This window comes from Palaemon carinicauda, chromosome 13 (assembly GCF_036898095.1).
Source record: "Palaemon carinicauda isolate YSFRI2023 chromosome 13, ASM3689809v2, whole genome shotgun sequence".
In the NCBI taxonomy this organism is placed as follows: Eukaryota; Metazoa; Arthropoda; class Malacostraca; order Decapoda; family Palaemonidae; genus Palaemon; species Palaemon carinicauda.
The window spans coordinates 121,908,033-121,935,884 of record NC_090737.1 but is presented as its reverse complement, the minus strand read 5'-3'; the positions used below and the strand labels follow the sequence as shown (position 1 = coordinate 121,935,884).

At 37.0% G+C, this 27,852-nt stretch overlaps 1 protein-coding gene across 1 annotated transcript; it reads right to left on the bottom strand.

Annotated features, from left to right (window-relative positions):
- On the bottom strand, window positions 1-27,684 carry LOC137651782 (uncharacterized protein SPEM3-like). The gene is made up of 6 exons (XM_068384999.1): window positions 27,539-27,684; window positions 24,650-25,350; window positions 24,179-24,562; window positions 14,915-15,088; window positions 12,810-13,258; window positions 1-264 (listed from the first exon to the last, which is right to left on the bottom strand). Exons 1-6 carry the CDS (start codon window positions 27,682-27,684, stop codon window positions 1-3), a joined length of 2,118 nt encoding a protein of 705 aa, XP_068241100.1.
- Between the last annotated feature and the right edge of the window lie 168 nt (window positions 27,685-27,852).

The following is a 27,852-nucleotide window of genomic DNA, read 5'->3' as shown; positions in this document are numbered from 1 at the left end:
TCAAGCCACTTTCTTGAGCCATGCCACTTTCTTGCGCCAAGCCAATTTCTTGAGCCATGCCACTTTCTTGCGCCAAGCCACTTTCTTGCGCCAAGCCACTTTCTTGAGTCCAGCCACTTTCTTGAGCCAAGCCACTTTATTGAGCCAAGCCACTTTCTTATGCCAAGCCACTTTCTTGAGCCAAGCCACTTTCTTGTGCCAAGCCACTTTCTTATGCCAAGCCACTTTCTTGAGCCAAGCCACTTTCTTGCGCCAAGCCACTTTCTTGAGCCAAGCCACTTTCTTGAGTCAAGGTACTTTCTTGCGCCAAGCCACTTTCTTGCGCCAAGCCACTTTCTTGAGTCCAGCCACTTTCTTGAGCCAAGCCACTTTATTGAGCCAAGCCACTTTCTTGCGCCAAGCCACTTTCTTATGCCAAGCCACTTTCTTGAGCCAAGCCACTTTCTTGTGCCAAGCCACTTTCTTGAGCCAAGCCACTATCTTGAGTCAAGACACTTTCTTACGCCAAGCCACTTTTTTGAGTCAAGCCACTTTCTTGCGCCAAGCCACTTTCTTGAGCCAAGCCACTTTCTTGAGTCAAGCCACTTTCTTGAGCCAAGCCACTTCCTTGCGCCAAGCCACTTCCTTGCGCCAAGCCACTTTCATGAGCCAAGCCACTTTCTTGCGCCACGGATAACTTTCAATCTCGGCCTTCTCTTTGCTTTTGCAAGCATTCGTTTCTCCATTTAGAATGATTGCAAAGTATTTAATGTGCGCTTTTGGAAGGATATACATGAAAAGCCTTGGGTGCAGAGGAGTAAATACATATTTTGTACATTAGCAAGCAAAAAAAATTCCTTTGGGTGCAAAAGAGTAAATACATCCTTTGTACGCTAACGAACTTAAAAAAAAATCCTTTGGTTGCAAAAGAGTAGATACATACTTTGTACGTTAGCAAACTTAAAAAAATCTTTTGGGTGCTAAGTCGTAAACATATATTTTGTACGCTAACGAACTTGAAATAGAAAATATTTTGGGTGCAAAATCGTAAATACATACTTTGTACGCTAACGAACTTTAAAAAAAATTCTTTAGGTGCTAAATCGTAAACATATATTTTGTACGATATTATTATTATTATTATTATTACTATCCAAGCTACAACCCTAGTTGGAAAAGCAAGATGCTATAAGCCCAGGGGCTCCAACAGGGAAAAATAGCTCAGTGAGGAAAGGAAATAAGGAAATAAATAAATGAAGAGAACATATTAACAATAAATCATTCGTAAAATAAGAAACAACGTCAAAACAGACATGTCATACAATAAACTATCAACAACATAAAAAACAAATATGTCATAAATAAACTATAAAAAGACTCATGTCCGCCTGGTCAACAAAAAAGCATTTGCTCCAACTTTGAACTTTTGAAGTAGTACTGATTCAACCACCCGATTAGGAAGATCATTCCACAACTTGGTCACAGCTGGAATAAAACTTCTAGAGTACTGCGTAGTATTGAGCCTCGTGATGGAGAAGGCCTGGCTATTAGAATTAACTGCCTGCCTAGTATTACGAACAGGATAGAATTGTCCAGGGAGATCTGAATGTAAAGGATGGTCAGAGTTGTGAAAAATCTTATGCAACATACATAATGAACTAATTGAACGACGGTGCCAGAGATTAATATCTAGATCAGGAATAAGAAATTTAATAGACCGTAAGTTTCTGTCCAACAAATTAAGATGAGAATCAGCAGCTGAAGACCAGACAGGAGAACAATACTCAAAACAAGGTAGAATGAAAGAATTAAAACACTTCTTCAGAATAGATTGATCACCAAAAATCTTGAAAGACTTTCTCAATAAGCCTATTTTTTGTGAAATTGAAGAAGACACAGACCTTATATGTTTCTCAAAAGTAAATTTACTGTCGAGAATCACACCTAAAATTTTGAAAGAGTCATACATATTTAAAGAAACATTATCAATACTGAGATCCGGATGTTGAGGAACCACCGTCCTTGACCTACTTACAATCATACTTTGAGTTTTGTTAGGATTCAACTTCATACCCCATAATTTGCACCATGCACTAATTCTAGCTAAATCTCTATTAAGGGATTCACCAACCCTAGATCTACATTCAGGGGATGGAATTGACGCAAAGAGAGTAGCATCATCTGCATATGCAACAAGCTTGTTTTCTAGGCCAAACCACATGTCATGTGTATATAGTATGAAAAGTAATGGGCCAAGAACACTACCCTGTGGAACACCAGATATCACATTCCTATAATCACTATGGTGCCCATCAACAACAACTCTTTGAGATCTATTACTTAAAAAATCAATAATAATGCTAAGAAACGACCCACCCACTCCCAACTGTTTCAGTTTGAAAACAAGGGCCTCATGATTAACTCGGTCAAAGGCAGCACTAAAATCAAGGCCAATCATACGAACTTCCCGACCAAAATCAAGGGATTTCTGTACAGCATTGGAGATTGTAAGAAGGGCATCACATGCTCCAAGGCCTTTACGAAAACCAAATTGCAAACTAGGGAGTAGATGATTACCTTCAGCAAACCTATTAAGACGTTTTGCCAGAAGACGTTCAAAAACTTTAGATAATATGGGAGTTATTGAAATTGGGCGGTAATCAGTGGGACTTGAGCTACCACAAACACATTTACATAGAGGAGTAACATTACCAATTCTCCAACTAGTGCTAAAAGCTCCTCTTCTTGCTAACTTGCGCAAAATAACAGATAACTTTGGAGCCAAGAAATCTGCTGTCTTTATAAAAAACAAAGGAAAAATACCATTTGGGTCTACACCTCCATAAGCATCAAGGTCCATCAACAGAGCTTTAATCTCACGAGATCGAAAAGCTAAACTAGTTAGTTTAGCCTCAGGAAAACAGGAATGAGGAAGTTCAAGTTTTTCATTACTCTGTTTACTGTCAAAAACATCAGCCAAAAGGGTTGCCTTTTCCTTTGGACAGTGAGTGACTGAGCCATCTGGTTTAAGTAAAGGAGGAACTGTTGCATCTACACCAAAGAGTGCAGATTTAAGGGTAGACCACCATTTATGTTCCTGAGTTGTACCAGAAAGTGTTTCTTTTATGGTTAAATTGTACTCCTTTTCAGTTGAGGCATACACTCTCTGAGCAAAAGCTCGAAGCTGAGTATAGTTGTTCCAGGTCAAATCTGATCTGTTACCCTTCCAAAGTTGATAGGCCTCCTGCTTCTCCAAAAAAGCACGTCTACAATCATTATTGAACCACGGTTTGTCCTTCACTCGGTACCTTAGCACACGAGAAGGGATACGCCTATCAATTATGTTGACTAGATTCTCATTCAAAGGGACAACAGGATCTACACTATTATATAATTGTGACCAATTCAAGCACAAAAGATCATGTAAAATCCCATTCCAGTCATTAAATGTATATGACGAAAAACATTTTGTTGTTGTTTATATGTATGATCAGAAAGAAACTTTTTGGATGCAAAATGGTAAACACATATTTTGTACGCTAAGAAACATACATGTGTTTAAATGTATAAAAAATTGCATTGTTGTACATATGTATGAAATGATACAGTAACAAAGAAACATAAAGCCGCTTTTAGACTTTCTCTAACAAACGAAGCTCACAGATTCGCCAAACACATAAAAAGGTAAAAGCACTGGAGTTGAAAGACCGACAAAAAACTCCTGTTAACTTAGTGCTTGAGAAAGCGCTTTTCCTGTTGAAGGAAAAGTAGGACACAGCAAATACTAAAACCGAGAAAGATGAATAAAATATAACAGCAAACAGGACTATTAGACAAGGAGGAACAGCGAATGCTGCACGAAGAATGCTGGCCATAATAATCAAGACGAGGAGAAGCTGAAGGCGGTTAAGGAAAAATTCGCTTTACCAGCTATGCATTTTGAAAGGCCGCAATGTGGATCGCTAGGATCTATGAGGCCAGTTAGAGTTTATCCTCCTATCCATCCTACACTTACTCCTACTATCTATCTATCTTCCTCTTCCTCCTCTCTTATCTATTCTCTCATTCCTCCGCCTATTTCCCATTCTCCTCCTATCTATCCTCCCCTTACTCCTCCTATTTCCTATTCTCTTTCTTCTATCTATCTTACCCATCTCATCCTCCTATCTATTTTCCCCTTCTTCTCCTTCCATCTATCTTCCTCTTCTCCTTCTTCTATCTATCTTCCCCTTCCTACTCCAATTCCCCTTCTCCGTCTCCTCTCTATCTTCCCTTTACACCTCCTAGTTCCTCCTATCCTCATACTATCTTTTTTCTTCATATTCTACTCCTATCTATCCTTCTCTTCCTTCTCTAATTCCCCTTCTCCTCCTCTTATATATCTTCTTCTCCTCCTCCTATCTATCTTCCCCTCCTCCTCCTACTTATCTTCCCCTTCTCTACTTATTTTCCCTTCTCCTCCTACTACACCTTCTCCTCCTCCGCCTATATATCTTCCCCTTCCTCCTCCTATTTTCCTTTATGCTCCTCCAATCTTTCTTCCTATTCTATTCCTCCTATCTACTTACCCCTTATCCTCCTCCAATTTTTCTTCCTATTCTACTCCTCCTATCTACCTTCCCCTTCCTCCTCCAATTTCCCCTTATCCTCCTCCAATCTTTCTTCCTATTCTATTCCTCCTATCTACTTACCCCTTATCCTCCTCCAATTTTTCTTCCTATTCTACTCCTCCTATCTACCTTCCCCTTCCTCCTCCAATTTCCCCTTATCCTCCTCCAATCTTTCTTCCTATTCTATTCCTCCTATCTACTTACCCCTTATCCTCCTCCAATTTTTCTTCCTATTCTACTCCTCCTATCTACCTTCCCCTTCCTCCTCCAATTTCCCCTTATCCTCCTCCAATCTTTCTTTTTATTTCATTCCTCCTATCTACCTTCCCCTGCCTCCTCCTATTTCCCCCTATCCTCCTCCTATATATTTCCCCTCCTCCTCCTCCTAGTCTTCATATTCTTATTTCCCTACTCCATTCCGGTTAACGTCTTCCCTTCTGGTTCTCATCCTACTGCTATCCCTGTCATTATCTACCATTCTCTAACTCTGTCCTTCCCCCTCTTTCTAAATTGCCCTTTCAATCCCCTCACCCCCCTCAAACCCAACCTTCTCCAACCTACTTTTAACACCCCCCCCCCCCCTCCTCAGGATGCTGGATTGACTTCTCACGTCTTTGTGGGGTTAGGCGAATGGCCGAGAGGCTGTGTGTTGGGGGATTTACTTTAGGGGAGGGGCAGGGGAGGGAGGTTGGAAAGGGGGGGGGGGGGGGTACTATATGTTCCCCCGGGTGTGAACCTACTTTCGGTCTCACGATTTCCCAATAGTTTTTCTTTGAGCTATACACTAAAACAGAGGAAACTTCAAAGGTTAGGGACATTATGAGCTTAGCCTAGTCTTCGATGAAGAGAAATGGTTGGTTTGTATCTTTGGGTGGGTGAAGATCGTCTTTTATTTTTATAAAGAAGCTGTTTTCATTTAATATAATGAATCGGTAGTTGTTTAAATTATATTCTCAAATGTATGTATACATTTTTTTTTCTTTTTGATATACAGGGAAGTACCCATTAATTTAGTTGTTTTTATATTCGTGTGTTAGGGCTTCGTTAAATTGTAAATGTCCATAACAATTTATCTTTCAATTCTGCGGTTCTTTTAAAGGCAGATAAAATCACCTTATTTTTACATGATATATTTGATCTGTTTAAAGTAAAATTGCATAATCACTCAAAAATTTTGAAATTTTCTAATTGGCAATTGTACAAAAAAAAAATATATATACAACTTCTGATATTCAATTTTAGTATGTTAATTTCTCTTAACCCATAGGAGTAAAACCTAAAATATTTCAGATCGTTCTGATAATTATAATAGAGATATAAGATTTCAAATCACCACCGTTTAAATGAGATATAAAAATGACAATGACATGGAAATAAAAAGTTGAAAATTTAAATTAAACTTGATGGTAAAAATATTTCTACCGGTGTTTTGAAGAAACAAGAAGCGTAATTATAAGAAAATATATATATGAGAGAGAGAGAGAGAGAGAGAGAGAGAGAGAGAGAGAGAGAGAGAGAGAGAGAGAGAGAGAGCTTGTCTGGAACGGGGAAATGTTCCACAGTGTAATACAATAAGTAAAAAGTAAAATAAGAAAAAGACAGAAGGCTGTCCTTTTCAGCCTCTGAGTATCGACTGTCATTTTCAATAAAGACTCAGGCCTAAGGCAAAATCGAAGGGCCAGGTGGAGGCCTAATAGCCTTGCGTCGTAGGAGGACTCACCCACCTTCAGGAAAGTTATATGTTGCTTCAACGCTGTAGAATGTCGTCTATAACCTACGAAGAGAGAGAGAGAGAGAGAGAGAGAGAGAGAGAGAGAGAGAGAGAGAGAGAGAGAGAGAGAGAGAGAGAGAGCATAGAAATAAGATTTGACTTTAATAACAGAATTTAAATTACTCTATAAGATAGAAATATACACTAAATTGAAATTAGATTAAGTTTTAATAGTAAACATTAATAGTATACATCCAAGTTCCCTATTGTATAATTAGTACGGTAAGTTTGGACGAGGGAAATGATCCAAAAGAATATGTGAGAGGAATAACTGTGTTATAAAAAGGAGATGTTATAGGAATAAGATGGAATTATAGGGGCGTACCAATACTTTGTATACCAGGAAAGGTATAATAATGTTAAGAATTTCATCAAATGAGCAAACCACATAGCAAAACAATCTAGGGATAACTAGCCTATCAAAAGGGAAAGGGCTTAATACTGCTTAGTAAATAACCCTGACATATGATGATCAAAGTCCTTATGATCCCCAAGTAGTGAGATATAATTACCACTAAAGGTCCATAACAAACCCGTAATAAAGTTAATCAGAAAGTTTCTACATCCCTGCCTCACAATCTACTGGACGGGAGTTCGAGACACGATCAAATATTGGTTTCTAGTAGTGCCTACAACCTCATGACCCTTATAGAAATAGGAGGCTTACCAGTGGATTAACAGCAACTATTGCTAAGAAGTCCACCCTATTCTTAGCTTTGGTGGAGAGGAGACTTCAGTACGAGAAATGACTTGGTGCAACCTAGCTCTAGGATATGCATGAGATGTCAATGATAGAATTTGTATATTTCTTAGGGGTCAGTCCAAATCCCAAGGTGGCCAAGCAATAAATATTGAACAGTTTTCTATATTCAAGATTCGTGCCGTCCTCATCATTGAATAAAATAAACTTATATTGCAGAACGGCATTATTAATATTTTGTCAACTGGAGAGGTCATTATTATTCTGAAATATTTGGATTTGTAGGACAACAATAAGCAAAATATAAATACACATGCATATATATATATATATATATATATATATATATATATATATATATATATATATATATACACGCACACACACACATATATATATATACATATATATATATATATATATATATATATATATATATATATATATATATATATATATATATATATATATATATATCATCATCATCATCATCATCAGCTGTAGCTAGCCTACTGCAAGACAGAGGCCTCAGACCTGTCCAATCACACGAGTCAGTTTATGGTATTTTCAAGCCAGGTTATACCTACAATTTATCTTAGCTCCTCAATTCATCATGCTCTCTCTCTCTCTCTCTCTCTCTCTCTCTCTCTCTCTCTCTCTCTCTCTCTCTCTCTTTTTTTATATATATATATATATATATATATATATATATATATATATATATATATATATATATATATAATGGCCCTTTATTATATTTGGGTGCATTCCTCTTCTTCATTAAAATAGACAGCTAAACTATTATTATTATTATTATTATTATTATTATTACAAGCTAGGCTATAACTCTAGTTGGAAAAGCGAGACGTTAAAAGCCCATGGGCTCCAACAGGGAAAAATAACGAAACTAAAAGAAATTTTCATATGAATGTATACTGTTTATATACATATACATATCATATATATATATACATAACAAATTAAACATTCCATTAAATGGTTTATTAAATCGTTCTATCATATTTTAACTCGTATGCCAAAATTAGGATTCCAAGGGAAAATTACAGAGGGTCATATGGTTGAAATAAAAAGAATCCTTTAAAATACAATTCTGACTAAAAATCGGAATAAATAAAAATTAGATTTTAATTTTTGCGTTAAAATCCAATATATGATAAGTTGAAAAGACTGTTGATTAGATTTTGCCAATAAAATTGTCAAAAAATCCTCAATAAATCAGTTTAATATATAAAGGAAGCTTTAATATTTTACTTTCTTTTTGATCGTTCGTCTGCAATAAAAGCCTGGCCCTTTGTCATTTTGAACAATTACAATAACTTATAGAAAAAATAATATTTAAAGTGTTTCCATTCTACAAAAAGAATCTCTCGAAATAAGATTTTACTGCCAGTTGCCGAATTGTCCTTTGCTCGTTTAGGTAATTGAATGAGCAAACAACAATTCGCTAACAGTTTACCCGAATAGCGCGTTCCGATTGGCTAAGTCTGAATGGTGTGTTCCTATTGGCTTAGTCAATCCAGAAGCAACGCCCCAAATGTTCCTCAAAACCGGATTTCACCAGTATTTTATCTAAAAGAAAAAAAAAGAAAAAGAAAAAAAACTTATTTATTCTCAAAATAGCCTCACTGAGGCCATCTATTGGTATTTTTAAAAACATGTCAAACACGAAAGAAACTTTTGTATTCCTTCTTTGTAAATACTTCACAAATCTCTCATACATTTGCATGAACATAAATGCCATGAAATAAATAAATATATATTGTATAAATACCAAAAAATTTGAAGTATCATAGCAGATATAAGAAATCTTAAGGGGTACTCTCAACTATAGGTTGGGCAAAATTGGACTGGCATAGCAGGGAGGGGATCAGAATTGCCAACACTTCAAATGGAAAGACTATTCTATAATGAAGAGTATATAGTGATTTAAGTAACATATTGATGGAAAATATTTATATATCTCTTGGTGATAGTTTCACCATCCTGTTAAAATGCTCATGAAGAGATTATATACTATGATTCCTCTTCTTATAAAGCTGAAAGGTTTGCCAGCCCTAATCCCCCCATGGAGAGGAATGTAAACATTAGATTCTTTTAGCTTTTCATAACAACAGAATTTCAAACAATAAAACGAGTTGGTCCATATCTAGTTCATATAATTGAACAGAAGTTTTAATTATATACATTAAGAAAGCTCATTCATAAAGGCTGTAATTAGGACATGTAATTATTCATATACTTTTTCAACTAAAAGAACTATCAGCAGACGACACTATAATCATAAAGGAATTCTATCAGCGTACCAATTGTGCACCACACCAAGAATATTATAAACATAAATTTAATTGTCCAGGATGCAGACATTATTTAAAGTATGATTAAATTAGACTCATACTTTAGTTATACTTTGCTTTTCAACTTGTACAAGTATTGTAAGAATTACTGTTGTATCTTTCTTAACATATTGCGGATTTCTTAAGGTTGGCTAACTTGGATATCCTGGTTCGTAAGTAACCTTATATTCTAAACGCAGTTTTATTCCTTTAAATTTGGTTATTGGATGAGACGGATGTCACAGTTTAAGAAACAGATGACAGATCTCAAGACTATGAAATTACTTTCATTATTCTATCAAAAGTATGAACAACTTATCACACCTGAAAAAAAAATCGAAGGGAATCGGAACTTATTGCATGAAAAAACTATTGTTTAATACTTTCAAAAAACCGAAAAAATTTTCTAAATACATATAATTATTCTTCAAATACTTGAAACGCAATCATGAGCTTTGTTAAGCTTTAACTGAAAGTTTAAAGAAAATTTTAAACCCCAATTCTGGTATTACTAATGCGGATGACATCTATACCGAAGGTGTTCCAGATAGTCCAATATAAACATTAGATTGATTTACGCCATCATAAACTAATAAATAAAAATCTCTCTCTCTCTCTCTCTCTCTCTCTCTCTCTCTCTCTCTCTCTCTCTCTCATTAAGAGACGACCGCAAAGGATAATAATTCGAAATAAAAACTAGCAAATGCTAAAAAATATGAAATTTCTTGAAAAGTGACGATTCCATACGTCCTAAAATTATGGATTTCAGGGAAATAATTTTGGTTTTTAAATACCAAATTTATATATGGGAAGGATTTGCTACACTTACAGAACATTGAACAGGAGAGTAATTTCTTTGTGTAAGTGCTGAGTACTGTGCTACATCCCGTTTTGCATGCACACTTAATAAAACTTATTACCTCTGTTTCTAGTGCCCCTGGTTTCCTGTGAGCGATCAGACTAGAGTCTCCCAACATCACCAGTCCGCAGTGGCCAACGTGAGGAAAAACTGACCAAACTCCAGACATGAATAGGGATATCTATGTGGCATCTGTCCTTAAAGACTACATTGTGGAAGAAATGTTGATCAGTTAGAGACCCATACTAGGTTGGTTTACTGTAAGCGATCAGACTATAGTCTCCCACCATCACCAGTCCCAAGTAACCAGCGTGGTGAAAAATTGGCCAAACCCGAAACATGAATAGGGACATTTATGTGGCATCTGTCCTTAATAACTATGTCGTGGATGAAGTGTCAACTAGTCAGACGCCCATACTAGGTTGGTTTGCTGCGAGCAATCAGATAAAAGTCTCCTACCATCACCAATTGACACAAGCAAGCGTGTTGCTGAAAACTGCCCAAATCCAAGAAAACAATGAAGATATGTCTGAAGCCTTTGTCCTGCAGTGGACTAGAAATGGCTGCATTCGTTGTTGTTGTTGTTACCCCACACCGACGAAGTTGGGAGGAAGTTATGTTTACGCCTCCGTTTGTCTGTTTGTTTGTGTGTGAACAACTCGCTGACCACAATTATGTAGAAAAGTGGAAGTATATATATATATATATATATATATATATTGTGTCTGTGTATACACTTTTTATTTAACAAATTTAGAAGAAAAAAAATCAAACCATTTTAGCCATAGCATTTCAAAGTCAAAGAACAGCAAGCACTCTGAAGGATATGAATTGCTAAAGGATTCTGGTTCAGATCAAGCTAACATGGGTACCTCGAACCAGGATTGAACAGCAATCAGGGTGATTAATGAGGGACCCGCACCAAGACTAATATGCAAATGTATTACGATTTAATGGGGGGGGGGGGGGGGGAGGGGCTGGGGTGCACTACCGACAGACGAGCTGTCTCGTTGTTGCAAGGTGCCAGAGTTGTTTAGTTCAATTTAATACAGATGTTTAATAAGTTAAAGTTCTGATCAACGTATTTTTGAAGACTATCGTTTCTTCGAAACTTATTTTGCGGGAGTGATGTTATTAAATATTCTTTTTATTTTTTTTTATTTCGAGTAACTTTAATAATTATGATTTTTGTTCTTAAAGGCCACTCATGAATGGCAGAGGAAAGGGACAGTGACAATGCTCTACCTAGCAGGATAATGCTATAGAGACTGACCACAATTACGTATGATCAGCGCACCAAGTCCCCTCTCCACCTAAGCTAGGACCAGGGAGAGCCAGGCAATGGCTGCTGGTGACTCAGCAGATAGACATATAGGCTCCCCCAAACCCCCTTCCTTACCTCATAAGGATGGTGAGGTTGCAATGACGAAAGAAACTAACAAGTTTGAGCGGGACTTGAACCTCAGTGTGGTGTTCACCAGACAAGGACGTTACCACATCGGCCACCAAAATTTTTCTATGATATTACAGTGCAATGATTCCTTAGGTTACAATTAACTTTACTCAGTTAAATTCTTTATCCTATTTACGAAATGAAAGTAATTATAAAAATCAATTAAACCCCATTTTTAACAGTCGAAATTATACTAACTTTACATCCAGGTTTGATTAAATGAAACTATCATAAAGTTTTTAAAAAAGAAACTTGTTAATATAGTATGAAGGTTCGAGAGCTAAGCGATGAATTACATACTTGTTGAGAGAGGAATAGGATGAACGACAGCTGCAAATAGGTTGAGCGGCATCTAATTATGTCGAATTCCTTGAGTACGTTGCCTGAATGCAAAAAGGCAATTATAAAATACCAAGCAGAGAGAGAGAGAGAGAGAGAGAGAGAGAGAGAGAGAGAGTGTGTGTGTGTTGCAAAATCACTGTGCCTTGCCTTTGTCATTCATGAATGGCTTTTAAACCTTTAAAGGCCTGACCTCTTAGATTTTTCGAAAGACATTTTCAATCATTTCCATGATTGCAAAAACCAAGATCAAGTATTATCTTTGTCATGAAAACTTTTAGACTTGCGCTAATTTAAAGTTAAAAAATTGCAGTGATTCATTTTATGTTGAACAATCTCACAGAAGTCTCTTTAGAGCTTATTACGAAAGATCTTTTTTAATATTAATACTGATCTTTTCCCGGTTGAAACCTTGGCTTTGTAGCATCCTGCTTTTCCAACAATGGTTGTAGATTATCTAGTAGTAGTAGTAGTAGTAGTAGTAGTAGTAGTAGTAGTAATAATAATAATAATAATAATAATAATAATAATGACGCATGAAGCAAAACGCTCCTTTAAGGAGAATCAACTTATTCATTTATACAGAGTGTTTTCTAGTATTGCTCGAGCAGAAATAATTCCTTATTAGAGATAATTATCCGAGAAAAGATCGCCCGAGTAACGAGGAAAGTTCCAACAACCGGAGAATCAGTTAAGGAATAAATATCAGGATAAAAGGTGCCTTGCATTGCCTTGGCCTCAAACCAAGCCACTTTCTTGTGCCAAGCCACTTTCTTGAGCCAAGCCACTTTCTTGAGCCAAGCCATTTTCTTGAGCCAAGCCACTTTTTTGAGTCAAGTCACTTTCTTGAGTCAAGCCACTTTCTTGCGTCAAGCCACTTTCTTGCACTAAGCCACTTTCTTGCGTCAAGCCACTTTCTTGAGCCAAGCCACTTTCTTGCGCCAAGCCACTTTCTTGAGACAAGGCACTTTCTTGAATCAAGCCACTTTCTTGAGCCAAGCCACTTTCTTGCGCCAAGCCACTTTCTTGAGCCAAGGCACTTTCTTGAGCCCAGCCACTTTCTTGAGTCCAGCCACTTTCTTGCGCAAAGCCACTTTCTTGCGCCACGGGAGAACTTTTAATCTCGGCCTTCTCTTTGCTTTTGCAAGCATTTGTTTCTCCATTTAGAATGATTGCGAAGTATTTAATGTGCGCTTTTGGAAGGATATACATGAAAAGCATTCGGTGCAGAGGAGTAAATACATACTTTGTACGTTATCGAACTTTAAACAAAATTCATTTGGGTGCAAAAGAGTAAATACATATTTTGTACGTTATCGAACTTAGGAAAAAAATCCTTTGGGTGGAAAAGAGTAGATACATATTCTGTACGTTAGCAAACTTAAAAAAAATCTTTTGGGTGCTAAGTCGTAAATACATACTTTGTATGCTAACGAACTTAAAAAAAAAAAATCCTTTGGGTGGAAAAGAGTAGATACATATTCTGTACGTTAGCAAACTTAAAAAAAATCTTTTGGGTGCTAAGTCGTAAACATATATTTTGTATGCTAACGAACTTGAAATAAAAAATATTTTGGGTGCAAAATCGTAAATACATACTTTGACGTTAACGAACTTAAAAAAAATATCGTTTCGGTGCAAAAGAGTAGATATAAACTTTGTACGCTAATGAACCTAAAAAAAAATCCTTTAGGTGCAAAAGAGCAAATACATACTTTGTACGCTAAGAAACATATTTGTGTTTCAATGTATAAATAATTGCATTGTTGTATATATGTATGAAATAATACAGTAACAAACAAACATAAAGACGCTTTTAGACTTTCTCTGACAAACAAAGCTCACAGATTCGCCAAACACATAAAAAGGTAAAAGCACTGGAGTTAAAAGACAGAAAAAGTCCTCTTAACTTAGTGCTTGAGAAAGCGCTTTTCCTGTTGAAGGAAAAGTAGGACACAGCAAATACTACAACCGAGAAAGATGAATAATATATAACAGCAAACAGGACCATTAGACAACAAGGAACAGCAAATGCTGCACGAAGAATGCACAACAAGGAACAGCAAATGCAGCACGAAGAATGCTGGCCATATTAAACAAGACGAGAAGCTAAAGTCGGTTAAGGAAAAATTTGCTTTACGAGCTATGCATTTTGAAAGGCCGCAAGGTAGGATCGCTAGGATGTATGAGGCCAGTTAGAGTTTATCCTCCTATCTATCCTACACTTCCTCCTCCTACTGTCTATCTTCCCCTTCCTCCTCTCCAATCTATTCTCGCATCCTCCGCCTATTTACCCTTCACCTCCTCGTATCTATCCTCCCCTTTCTCCTCCTATTTCCCCCTTTCCTACACCTATCTATCTTCCCCTTCTCCTCCTATCTATCTTCCCCATCTCCTCCTCTTAAATATCTTCCCCTTCCTACTTCAATTCCCCTTCTCCTCCTATACGTCTTCCTCTTCCTCCACCTATTTCCCCTTGTCCTCCTCCAATCTTTCTTCCTATTCTCCTCCACCTATATACCTTCCACTTCCTCCATCTATTTCCCCTTATCCTCCTCCTATATATCTTCCCCTTCCTCCACCTATTTCTCCTTCTCCTCCTCCTAGTCTTCATATTCTTATTTCGCTGCTCCATTCTTGTTAACATCTTCCCTTCTGGTTCTCATCCTAATGCTATATCCCTATCATTATCTACCATTCTCTAACTCTGTTCTTCCCCCTCTTTCTAAATTGCCCTTTCAATCCTCCTTTCCCTCCGCCCCCCCTCCAACCCAGCCTTCTCCAGCCTACTGTCTCGACCTACTTTTAACCCCCCCCCCCCCCCGCAGGATGCTGGACTGACTTCTCACGTCTTTGTGGGGTTAGGCGAATGGCCGAGAGGCTCTGTGTGTTGGGGGATTTACTTTGGGGGAGGGGCAATAGAAGGGGGTTGGCATGAGGGGGGAGGGGTACTATATGTTCCCCCGGGTGTGAACCTACTTTCGGTCTCACGATTTCCCAATAGTTTTTCTTTGAGCTGTACACTAAAAACAGTGGAAACTTCAAAGGTTAGGGACATTATGAGCTTAGCCTAGTCTTCGATGAAGAGAAAGGGTTGGTTTGAATCTTTGTGTGGGTGAAGATAGTGCTCTATATTTTTATATAAAGAAACTGTTTGCTGTTTTCATTCTAGATAAAAAATCAGTTGTTCTGAATATATTTTCAAATATTCAAATACAATCTCAGACGTATTTTTCGTTTAGATATACAGGAAAATACCCATAAGTTTAGATTTTTTTTTTTTTATATTTGTGTGTTAGTTAATCGTTATATTGTAAATGTCCATGAAAAAGTCTTATTTCTATTTATTTAAAAAAAACCTCGATTTATCTTTAAATTCAGCGGTTCTTTTAGAATATACTAAAAAAATCCCCTTATTATTGCAACAAGATTTACTTGATCTATTTAAAGTACAAGTGCAGAAATACTCAAACATTAAGAAACTCTCTTACAGAAATTTATACACAAGAACAGTGTGTATAATTTCTCTTAAGTCATAATAGTAAAATCTAAAATATTTAGATTGTTCTGATAAATAATATTGATATACGTTTTCCAATCACCACCCTCTAAAATATGAGAGAGAGAGAGAGAGAGAGAGAGAGAGAGAGAGAGAGAGAGAGAGAGAGAGAGAGAGAGAGAGAATTTTGGGTTTTCTGATATCATGACATCAAAGGTCATTGACGCTATCATTTGTAATCAATAAAATATACAAAGGAAATTCAATTTAAAAACATAGAGAGAGAGAGAGAGAGAGAGACCACTGTGTATTTTGGCCAACCTGTATACCTCTATTATATGAGAGAGAGAGAGAGAGAGAGAGAGAGAGAGAGAGAGAGAGAGACCACTGTGTATTTTGGCCAACCTGTATACCTCTATTATATGAGAGAGAGAGAGAGAGAGAGAGAGAGAGAGAGAGAGAGAGAGAGAGAGAGAGAGAGAGAGAGAGAGAGAGAGCATAAATTTAAGATGTGACTTCCATAACAAATTCTAATTTACACTATAAAATAGAAATAAACAAGTATTAATAGTAAACATTAATAGCATACATCCAATTCCCATAACGTATCGTTAGTACGGTAAGTTTGGACGAGGGAAATTGATCAAAAGTAATGAGTGAGAGGAATAATTGTGTTGTGAAAAATAAAAAAAGATTTACTAGCATAACAACAAATTAAAATGGCATAACATTTTGTACACCAGGGAAGACAATGTTAAGAATTTGATCAATAGGCCAAACCAAATAGCAGAACAATCTAGAAATAAGTATTAAGTAAACTATAGGAAACATCCCTGCCTCACAATCTATTGGACGGGAGTTCGAGACACGTTCAAGCTCGATAGTTTCTAGTAGTGCCTGCAACCTTACCACCCTTATTACGATGGGAGGTTTGGAGGAGCCTATAGATTCACCAGGGAGTTAACAGCACCCATTGCCAAGCCCTCCCTGGTCCTAGCTTGATAGATTGGGGACTTTAGTCCGAGCGAAGACTAAATGGAACCTAACTTATGACATATATGAGATTTCATGAATTTGTATATTTCTTGAGTCCTGAGTTCAATCGAGAAGTCGAAAAATGTTGAACATTTGTTTATATTCAAGATTAGTGCCGTTTTCAGCAAGGAATAAAATAAATATATTTTGCAGAACAGTATTATTTATATTTTGTTAACTGGAGAGGATATTCTTATTCGAAAATATTTGGATTTGTATAAAAACAATAAGCATATATATATATATATATATATATATATATGTATAATATATATATATATATATATATATATTGCTCATTTATATATAGATATATAAATAAGCATATATATATATATATATATATATATAACAATTTAAACATTCCATTACATGGTTTATTAAATCCTTTCAACAGAGGGTCATATGGCTGAAATATAAAAAAAAAAACTTTAAAAATACATTCCTGGCTAAAGATCGGAATAAATAAAAAATAAATTTAATTTTTTGCATTAAAATCCAATATATGTTAAGTTGAAGAGATTATTGATGAATTTTTGCCAATAAATCTGTCAAAAAAATCCTAAATAAATCGATTTAATATATAAAAGAAGCTTCAATTTTGGACTTTCCTTTTGATCGTTCGTCTGCAATAAAAGATTTTGATTATGAGAATTGCCTGAGCTTCTGTCATTTAGAATATATATATTCATTTACATAAAAATTAATATTCAAAGTGTTTCCATTCTTTAAGACAAAAAGAATCTCTCGAAATAAGATTTTACTGCCAGTTGCCGAATTGTCCTTTGCTCGTTTAGGTAATTGAATGAGCAAACAACAATTCGCTAACAGTTTACCCGAATAGCGTATTCCTATTGGCTAAGTCTGAATGGTGTGTTCCTATTGGCTTAGTAAATCCAGAAGCAACGCCCCAAATGTTCCTATTGGCTAATTCAATCGAGAAGGAATGCCCCAAATGTTCCTCAAAACCGGATTTCACCAGTATTTCACTAAAAAAAAAAAAAACTTATTTATTCTCAAAATAGCCTCACTGAGGCCATCTATTGGTATTTTTAAAAACATGTCAATCACAAAAAAAGCTATTGTATTCCTTCTTTGTAAATGCTTCACAAATCTCGCGTACATTTGTATGGACATAAATGCCATGAAATAAATCAATATATTTTGTAAAAATACCAAAATTAGAAGCATCATAGCAGATATAGGGAATCTTAAAGGGTATTCTCGACTATAGGTCGGGAAAAATTGGACTGGCATAGCAGGGAGGGGGATCAGAATTGCCAACACTTCGAGTGGAAAGAATATTCTATAATGAAGAGTATATAGTGATTTGGGTATCATATTAATGCATAATATTTATAAAAACAAGGATTATCGTTTCACCATCCTGTTATAATGCTCATGAACAGATTATTTACTATGATTCCTCGTCTTATAAAGCCGAAAGGTTTGCCAGCCCTAATCGCCCAATGGAGAGGGATGTAAACATTAGTTTCTTTTAGCTTTTCATAACGGCAGAATTTCAAACAATAAAAGAAGTTGGTCTATGTCTAGCTCATATAATTGAACAGAAGTTTAATTGTATACATGAAGAAAGCTAATTCGTAAAGGCTGTGATTAGGACATGTAATTATTCATAAACTATTTCATCTAAAAGAATTATCAGCAGACGAAACTATATCATAAAGGAATTCTATCAGCGTACCAATTGTGAACCAAACCGAGAACATCATGTACATAGATTTGATTGTCCAGGATGCAGACATTATTTCAAGTATGATTGAATTAGACTGATACTTTAGTTATAGGTTGCTTTTTAACTTATACAAGTATTGTGAGAATTACAGATGTATCTTTCTTAACATATTGCGGATTTCTTAAGGTTGGCTAACTTGGCTACCCTGTTACGTCGGTAACCTTGCATCTTTATTCTTTTAAATTTGACTTTTTGATAAGGCGCATTTCACATAGTTAAAAAAAAAAAAAAAACAGATAGCAGATCTTAAGACTATGAAATTATTGTTATTATTCTATCAAAAGTATGAACAAATCACAGTTGAAAAAAAAATCGATGGTAATCTGGAAAAAACTATTGTTTAATACTTTCCTTAAACCATAAAAAAATCCTCGGACAAAAGTATATTTGTTATTTCAAAAATAAATTATCTTTCGTCATTTACTGAAATACAATCATGACGTATGTTAAACTTTAACTAAATGTTTAAAGGAAATTTTAAACGTCAGTTCTGGTATTACTGATGACGTCTATGCCGAAGGGGTTCCAGGTTGACCAACATAAACATTAGATGATTTACGTCAACATAAACAAATAAATAATAATTATGACTCTATACCCAAACAAAAAAAATCCTTTAATTAAGATATATTACCTTGATATAACAAGAGAGCATTTTCTGTGATATATTCAATCTAGTTCATCTCCTTTTAGGGAATTAGAAGTGGCAGCCCTTGTACTAGGTCTGCTATTCTCGGAAACATTGCAATTATTTTTAGTTTTATAGTGACGGATTTATTGACATCTTATGTTTGAAAGGTTTTGTCCATTAATCCTTATATTTTAATACTGGTCAAATGTTGAGTTGCAAAAGTAGGAATGAAAATATCTCCCCAAATGGCTGGAAATAATGGACTTGACGGAGGTATTTAACATTTTCAGTTATTAAGTATTTTTACCAAAAATGATTAAAAAGTAACAATAATGATAATAGAATGATAGCAATAATAGTAATATTAATTATAATATTAGTAATAATAAAATGAGTGATATTAAAAATATGATAAGGGTGATAACAATGAAAATAGGAAAATCATTTCATTCATATAAAAAGGAAATGGCTGTATTGTATATGCACCATGCTCTCTCTCTCTCTCTCTCTCTCTCTCTCTCTCTCTCTCTCTCTCTCTTCGGCGTCAATGACCTTAGATGTCAGGATGCCAGAAAACCTCAAATCAATCAATCAATCAATCTCTCTATCTCTCTCTCTCTCTACAACATTAAGAAACGACAGCAAAGGATAATAATTCAAAATAAAAAATTGCAGTTTCTGAAAAAAAAGTCTAAGTTTCTTAATATGAAACGATTCCTTACGTCCTTCAAGTATGGATTTTAGGGAAATGATTTTGGTTTTTAAATATCAAATTGATACATTGGGAGGATTTGCTACACTTACAGAACATTGGACAGGAGAGTAATTGCTTTGTGTAAGTGCAGAGTACTGTGCTACATCCCGTTTTGCATGCACAGTACATAAAGCTCATTATCCCTTGTTTGCTGCGAGCGATCAGACTAAAGTCTCCCACCATCACCAGTCCACAGTGGCCAGCGTGGTAAAAACTGCTCAAACCCTAAACATGAATGGGGACATTTATGTGGCATTTGTCCTTTAAGACTATATTGTGGATGAAGTGTTGATTAGTCAGAGACCCCCATACTAGGTTGGTTTATTATGAGCGATCAGACTAGTCTCCCACCATCACCAGTCCCAAGTATCCGGCGTGGTGAAAAACTGGCCAAACCCGAAACATGAATAGGGAAATTTATGTGGCATTTGTCCTTAATAACTATGTTGTGGATGAAGTGTCAACTAGTCAGACACCCATACTAGGTTGGTTCGCTGTGAGCGATCAGACAAAGATCTCCCACCATCACCCATTCACACAAGCGAGCGTGTTGTTGAAAACTGCCCAAATCCAAGAACAAAATGAAGATATGTCTGAAGCCTTTGTCCTGCTGCGGACTAGAAAGGGCTGCATTCGTTGTTGTTGTTGTTACTTACGCCGACGAAGTTGGGAGGAAGTTATGTTTACGCCTCCGTTTGTCTGTTTGTTTGTGTGTGAACAACTCGCTGGCCACAATTATGTAGAGAAGTGGAAGTGTCTGTATATATATATATATATATATATATATATATATTGTGTCTGTGTATACACTTTTTATTTAACAAATTTAATAAACACACACCCAAAATCAAACCACTTTAGCCATGGCATTTCAAAGTCAAAGAACAGCAAGCACTGTGAAGGATATGAATTGCTAAAGGATTCTGGGTCAGATCAAGCTAACAGATACCTCGAACCAGGATTGAACAGCACTCAGGGTGATTAATGAGGGACCCGCACCAAGACTAATATGCAAATGTATTACGATTTAATGGGGGAGGGGGGGAGGGGCTGGGGGTGCATTACCGACAGACGAGCTGTCTCGTTGAAGCAAGGTGCCAGAGTCGTGTAGTTCAATTCAATACAGATGTTTAGTAAAATAAAGTTCTGATCAACGTGTTTTTGAAGATTATCGTTTCTTCGAAACTTATTTTGCAGGAGGGATGTTATTAAAAATTCTTATGAGTTGTATTATTTTGAGTAACTTTAATAGTTGTAATTTTTGTTCTTAAAGGCCGCTCGTGAATGGCAAAGGGATGAGACAGTGACAATGCCCTAGCTAGCAGGACAATGCCCTAGAGACTGACTACATATACATATGATCAGCGCACCAAGTATGCTCTTCACCAAAGCTAGGATAAGGGAGAGCCAGGCAATGGCTGCTGATGACTCAAAATAAGCTCTCCATAAATCCCCCCATCCTTACAGCAGAAGGATGGTGAGGTTGCAGATACTACAAGAAACAATGAAACCTGAGCGGGACTCGAACGCCAGTCCATCAGCGACGTTTCCCATAGGGCACCATAACCCCTCTAGTTCTGTGCAAGGAACTAAGTTAGTTTTCGAGAATATCCTCCTAAATTATTCCACAAGAGTGTAATTACTTTTGGAATTACGGAAGAAACGTCACTTATTTTCTAGTTACCTTCCAGGTATGAACTCTAGTTCTAATATCCTCAGAAGGGCACAATTTCTGCTAAAGTAAATTTAGAAAATGGAAACGTATTTGGAGTTTAGTGTAGAAGGAAAGTTACTGCTGAGCTTACAGCTTAGAACAGTGAAGTTCTTTCAGAACTTCGGTTTGAGGAAACAAGCCTTCTCTGAACTTCCGAAGCAACGTTTTCTTTATAAAACCTATTTTTTCACATAAACATTTTGCCCGAGTTGTAAAACCACACCTTTTGATTTAATTAATTAACAGAAGTTCTAAATATGAATATAATTCTTATATAAACAATTTCTTCCATCTTCAATAAAGGATAAATCCAATTATCTTCTAAATTTCAATTAAAGGAATAATATATATTTCCACTCTTCATATCAATACGAATGCTCTGGTAAAGTTGTTTTGAGAGTTCACCACTCGAGTTTAAAGGTCATAAAGGCCGCTCATGAATAGCAGGGGCCAGGGTCAGTGACATTGCCCTATCGAGCAGGGAAACACCCTACAGACGGACCATATATACATATGATCAGCGCCCACGCGGCCTCTCTACCTAAGCTAGGACCAAGGAGGGCCAAGCAATGGCTGATGATGACTCAGCAGATAGACATATAGGCTCCCCCAAACCCCCATCCTTAGCTCATAAGGATGGTGAGGTTGCAGTGACCAAAGAAACTAACGAGTTTGCACGGGACTCGGACCTCAATGTGGCGTTCACCCGTCAAGGACGTTACCACATCGGCCACCACAATGTTTCCATGATATTACAATTCAATCATTCTTTAGGATACAATTAAAATTAACTTACCTCAATTAAATTCTTTCTTCTATTTACGAAATTAAAATGATAATAATCAAAATCAAACAATAAAGAAGACAGAAGAGAAGAAAATGAGTGTGGCAGAGATGAGAATGTTGAGATGGATGTGTGGGGTGACAAGAAGAGATAAGATACGGAATGAGTTAATTAGGGGTACCACAGGAGTTAGAAAACTATCAGATAAGATCCAAGAAAGTAGACTGAGGTAGTATGGTCATGTCATGAGAAGAGATGAACAGTATATTGGGAGGAGGGTGATGGAAATTGAGGTACAGGGAACGAGAAGGAGAGGGACACCTAAGCGAAGGTGGATGGACTGTATCAAGGATGACCTTCGAACCAGGTATGATTAAATAAAACTATTATATATATAGTTTTCAGAAAAGAAACTTGTTATTATATTATGAAGGTTCGTGAGCTAAACGATGAATTACATACTTGTTAAGAGAGGAAAACGATGAACGACAGCTGCAAATAGGTTGAGCGGCATCTAATTATGTCGAATTCCTTGAGTAGGTTGCCTGAATGCAACAAGCAATTCTAAAACAGCAGGCACAGAGAGAGAGAGAGAGAGAGAGAGAGAGAGAGAGAGAGAGAGAGAGAGAGAGAGAGTGTGTGTGTGTGTTTGTGTTGCAAGGAATCTTAGATGTCTCAAAGACTTAGTCCATCCACTAAGACTCCATTTGCTCTTGGGTAAAGAGAATTTGTTTAAACGTTTAACTCATTTTTAACTTCAACAGAGAGAGAGAGAGAGAGAGAGAGAGAGAGAGAGAGAGAGAGAGAGAGATAGTTGCCAGATATTTTTAATGTCTCAAAGAATTTTTAGTCTATCCACTGGGACTCCAATTGCACTTGGGCGGAGCGAATTTGTTTAAGCAGGTAACTCATTCTTGAGAGAGAGAGAGAGAGAGAGAGAGAGAGAGAGAGTGTGTGTGTGTGTTGCAAAATCACTGTGCCTCGCCTTTGTCATTGATGAGCGGCCTTTAAACCTTTAAAGGCCTGACCTCTTAAACTTTTCGAAAGACATTTTCAATAATTTCCATGAATCCAAAAAACCAAGATCAAGTATTATCTTTGTCATGTAAACTTTTAGACCTGCGCTAATTTAAAGTTGAAAAATGCAGTGATTTATTTTATATTGAACAGGCTTATATATGTCACTGTGTAGCTTATATACAAAAGAACTGTTTTTTTTTTTTTTTTTTTTTGTTATTACTGATCTTATTTTTCCCTGTTGGAGCCTTGGACTAGCAGCATCCTGCTTTCCTAACTATGGTTGTAGCTTATCTAGTAGTAGTAGTAGTAGTAGTAGTAGTAGTATTAGTCATAATAATAATAATAATAATAATAATAATAATACCTTGGCTTTTGGCATCCTTCTTTCCAGACTAGGTTTGTCGCTTAGCCAGTATTAATATAATAATAATAATAATAATAATAATAATAATAATAATAATAATAATAATAATACCTTTGGAAACAAGTTTTGAAATCGCATGAAGCAAAACGCTCCTTTAAGGAGAATCATCTTATTTATCTATACAGTGTTTTCTTCCTTCATAATAATAATAATAATAATAATAATAATAATAATAATAATAATAATAATAATACCTTGGCTTATAGCATCCTGCTTTTCCCACTAGGGTTGTACCTTAGCTAATAATAATAATAATAATAATAATAATAATAATACCTTAGATAACAAATATTGAAGACGCATGAAGCAAAACGCCCCTTAAAGGAAATCCAACATATTCATTTTCACAGTGTTTTCTTCCTTAGAGCATTGCTCGAGCAGAAATAATTGCTTGCTAGAGATAATTATCCGAGAAAAGATCGCCCGAGTAAGGAGGAAAGTTCCAACAACTTGAGAATCAGATAAGGAATAAATATCAGGACAAAAGGTGCCTTGCCTTGGCCTCGAGCCAAGCCACTTTCTTGAGTCAAGCCACTTGCTTGCGCCAAGCCACTTTCTTGAGTCAAGTCACTTTCTTGCACCAAGCCACTTTCTTGCGCCAAGCCACTTTCTTGTGCCAAGCCACTTTCTTGCGCTAAGCCACTTTCTTGAGTCAAGCCAGTTTCTTGAGCAGAGCCACTTTCTTGTGCCAAGCCACTTTCTTGAGTCAAGACACTTTCTTGCGCCAAGCCACTTTCTTGAATCAAGCCACATTCTTGAGCCAAGCCACTTTCTTGAGACAAGCCACTTTCTTGAGCCAAACCACTTTCTTGAGCCAAGCCACTTTTTGGAGTCAAGCCACTTTCTTGCACCAAGCCACTTTCTTGAGACAAGCCACTTTCTTGAGCCAAACCACTTTCTTGAGTCAAGCCACTTTCTTGATCCAAACGACTTTCTTGAGACAAGCCAATTTCTTGCACCTAGCCACTTTCTTGAGTCAAGCCACTTTCTTGAGCCAAGCCACTTTCTTGAGTCAAGCCACTTTCTTGAGCCAAGCCACTTTCTTGAGTCAAGCCACTTTCTAGAGGCAAGCCACTTTCTCGAGTCAAGCCACTTTCTTGAGTTAAGCCACTTTCTTGAGCCAAAGCACTTTCTCGAGTCAAGCCACTTTCTTGAGCCAAGCCACTTTCTTGAGTTAAGCCACTATTTTGAGCCAAGCCACTTTCTTGCACCACGCCACTTTCTTGAGTCAAGCCACTTTCTCGAGTCAAGCCACTTTCTTGAGCCAAGCCACTTTCTTGAGTTAAGCCACTTTCTTGAGTCAAGCCACTTTCTAGAGGCAAGCCACTTTCTTGAGATAAGCCACTTTCTTGTGCCACGCCACTTTCTTGAGTCAAGCCACTTTCCTGAGTCAAGCCACTTTCTTGCGCCAAGCCACTTTCTTGAGACAAGCCACTTTCTTGCGCCAAGCCACTTTCTTGAGCCAAGCCACTTTCTTGCCCCAAGCCACTTTCTTTAGTCAAGCCACTTTCTTGAGCCAAGCCACTTTCTAGAGTCAAGCCACTTTCTTGAATCAATCCACTTTCTTGAGCCAAGCCACTTTCTTGAGCCAAGCCACTTTTTAGAGTCAAGCCACTTTCTTGAGCCAAGCCACTTTCTTGAGTCAAGCCACTTTCTTGAGTCAATCCACTTTCTTAAGTCAAGCCACTTTCTTAAGTCAAGCCACTTTCTTGCGCCAAGCCACTTTCTTGCCCCAAGCCACTTTCTTTAGTCAAGCCACTTTCTTGAGCCAAGCCACTTTCTAGAGTCAAGCCACTTTCTTGAGCCAAGCCACTTTCTTGAGCCACGGGATAACTTTTAATCTCGGTCTTCTCTTTGCTTTTGCAAGCATTCGTTTCTCCATTTAGAATGGTCGCGAAGTATTTAATGTGCGCTTTTGGAAGGATAGACATGAAAAGCCTTGGGTGCAGCAGAGTAAATACATACTTTGTACGTTAACGAACTTGAAAAGAAAATCCTTTCGGTGCAGAAGAGTAGATAGGCTACATACTTTGTACGTTAACGAACTTAGCGAAAAAAATAATACTTTGGGTGCAAAATCGTAAAAACATACTTTGTAAAGAAACAATCTTAGATAAAAAAAAAATCCTTTGGGTGCAAAATCGTAAATACATAATTTGCACTATAACGAACATACATGTCTTTAAATGTATAACACTTTTACTGTATATATGTATGATCAGAAAAAAATAATTTGGGTGCAAAATGATAAACACATACTTTGTACGCAAACGGACATACATGTCATTTAATGTATAATTTTTTTTTATTGTTGTATGTATGTATGATCAGAAAAAAAAAAAACTTTTGAATGCAAAATAGTAGTAACTTTGTACGATAACGAACATATCTTTAGATGTATAAAAACGAAATACTTTTCATTCTTGTATGTGTATGAAATGATACAGTCACAAACAAACATAAAGACGCTTTTAGACTTTCTCTAACAAACGAAGCTCACAGATTCGCCAAACACATAAAATGGTAAAAGTACTGGAGTTAAAAGACCGACAAAAAACTCCTCTTAACTTAGTGCTTGAGAAAGCGCTTTTCCTGTTGAAGGAAAAGTAGGACACAGCAAATACTGAAACCGAGAAAGATGAATAATAGATAGCAGCAAACAGGACCATTAGACAACGAGGAACAGCGAATGCTGCACGAAGAATGCTGGCCATATTAAACAAGACGAGGAGAAGCTGAAGAAATAAATTCGCTTTACGAGCTATGCATTTTGAGAAGCCGCAAGTAGGATCGCTAGGATGTATGAGGCCAGTTAGAGTTTATCCTCCTATCCATCCTACACTTACTCCTACTATCTATCTATCTTCCTCTTCCTCCTCTCTTATCTATTCTCTCATTCCTCCGCCTATTTCCCATTCTCCTCCTATCTATCCTCCCCTTTCTTCTCCTATTTCCTATTCTCTTCCTTCTATCTATCTTACCCATCTCATCCTCCTATCTATTTTCCCCTTCTTCTCCTTCCATCTATCTTCCCCTTCTCATCCTCCAATCTATCTTCCACTTCCTACTCCAATTCCTCTTCTCCGTCTCCTCTCTATCTTCCATTTACACTTCCTAGTTCCTCCTATCCTCATACTATCTTTTTTCTTCACATTCTACTCCTATCTATCCTTCTCTTCCTTCTCTAATTCCCCTTCTCCTCCTCTTATATATCTTCTTCTCCTCCTCCTATCTATCTTCCCCTCCTCCTCCTACTTATCTTCCCCTTCTCTACTTATTTTCCCTTCTCCTCCTCCTACATCTCCTTCTCCTCCTCCTTCTATATATCTTCCCCTTCCTCATCATATTTTCCCTTATGCTCCCCCAATCTGTCTTCCTATTATATTCCTCCTATCTGCCTACCAATTACCCACCTCCAATTTTTCTTCCCATTCTACTCCTCCTATCTACCTTCCACTTCCTCCTCCAATTTCCCCTTATCCTCCTCCGATCTTACTTTTTATTTTATTCCTCCTATATATCTTCCCATTCCTCCATCTATTTCCCCTCCTCCTTGTAGTCTCTATATTCTCATTTCCTTTCTCCATTCCTGTTAACATCTTCCCTTCTGGTTCTCATCCTAATGCTATCCCTATCATCATCCACCATTCTCTAACTCTGTTCTTCCTCCTCTTTCTAAATTGCCCTTTCAATCCTCCTCTCCCTTCACCCCCCCCCCCCTCCTCCAAGCCAACCTTCTCCAACCTACTGTCTCGACCTACTGTTAAACCCCCACCCCCGCAGGATGCTGGACTGACTTCTCACGTCTTTGTGGGGTTAGGCGAATGGCCGAGAGGCTGTGTGTTGGGGGATTTACTTTGGGGGAGGGGCAATAGAAGGGGGTTGGCTGGACGGGGGAGGGGTACTATATGCTCCCCCGGGTGTGAACCTACTTTGGGAGATTGGGCTTGAGCGCTGATCTAGGGCATTGTCCTGCTTGATAGGGTAATGTCCCTGTGCCATGCTTTTGCCATTCATGAGCGGCCTTTAAACTTTTAAAGACCTCACCCCTTAAACTTTTCGCGAGATGTTTTAATAACATGTATGATTCAAAAAAAAAAAAAGAAAAAAAAAATTATCTTTATCATGTAAACTTTTAGACTTGCGCTAATTTCAAGTTAAATAATTGCA

Excerpts from the sequence above, each read along its gene's own strand:
- LOC137651782 (XM_068384999.1), bottom strand. The coding sequence starts at position 27,684 with ATGGCACAGGGACATTACCCTATCAAGCAGGACAATGCCCTAGATCAG. Across the intron at positions 24,563-24,649 it reads AAGTGGCTTGACTCAAGAAA|AAAGTGGCTTGTCTCAAGAA; the intron begins GTGGCTAGGTGC and ends GTTTGGCTCAAG. Across the intron at positions 15,089-24,178 it reads TGGCTTGGCTCGAGGCCAAG|TGTACAGCTCAAAGAAAAAC; the intron begins GCAAGGCACCTT and ends CACTGTTTTTAG.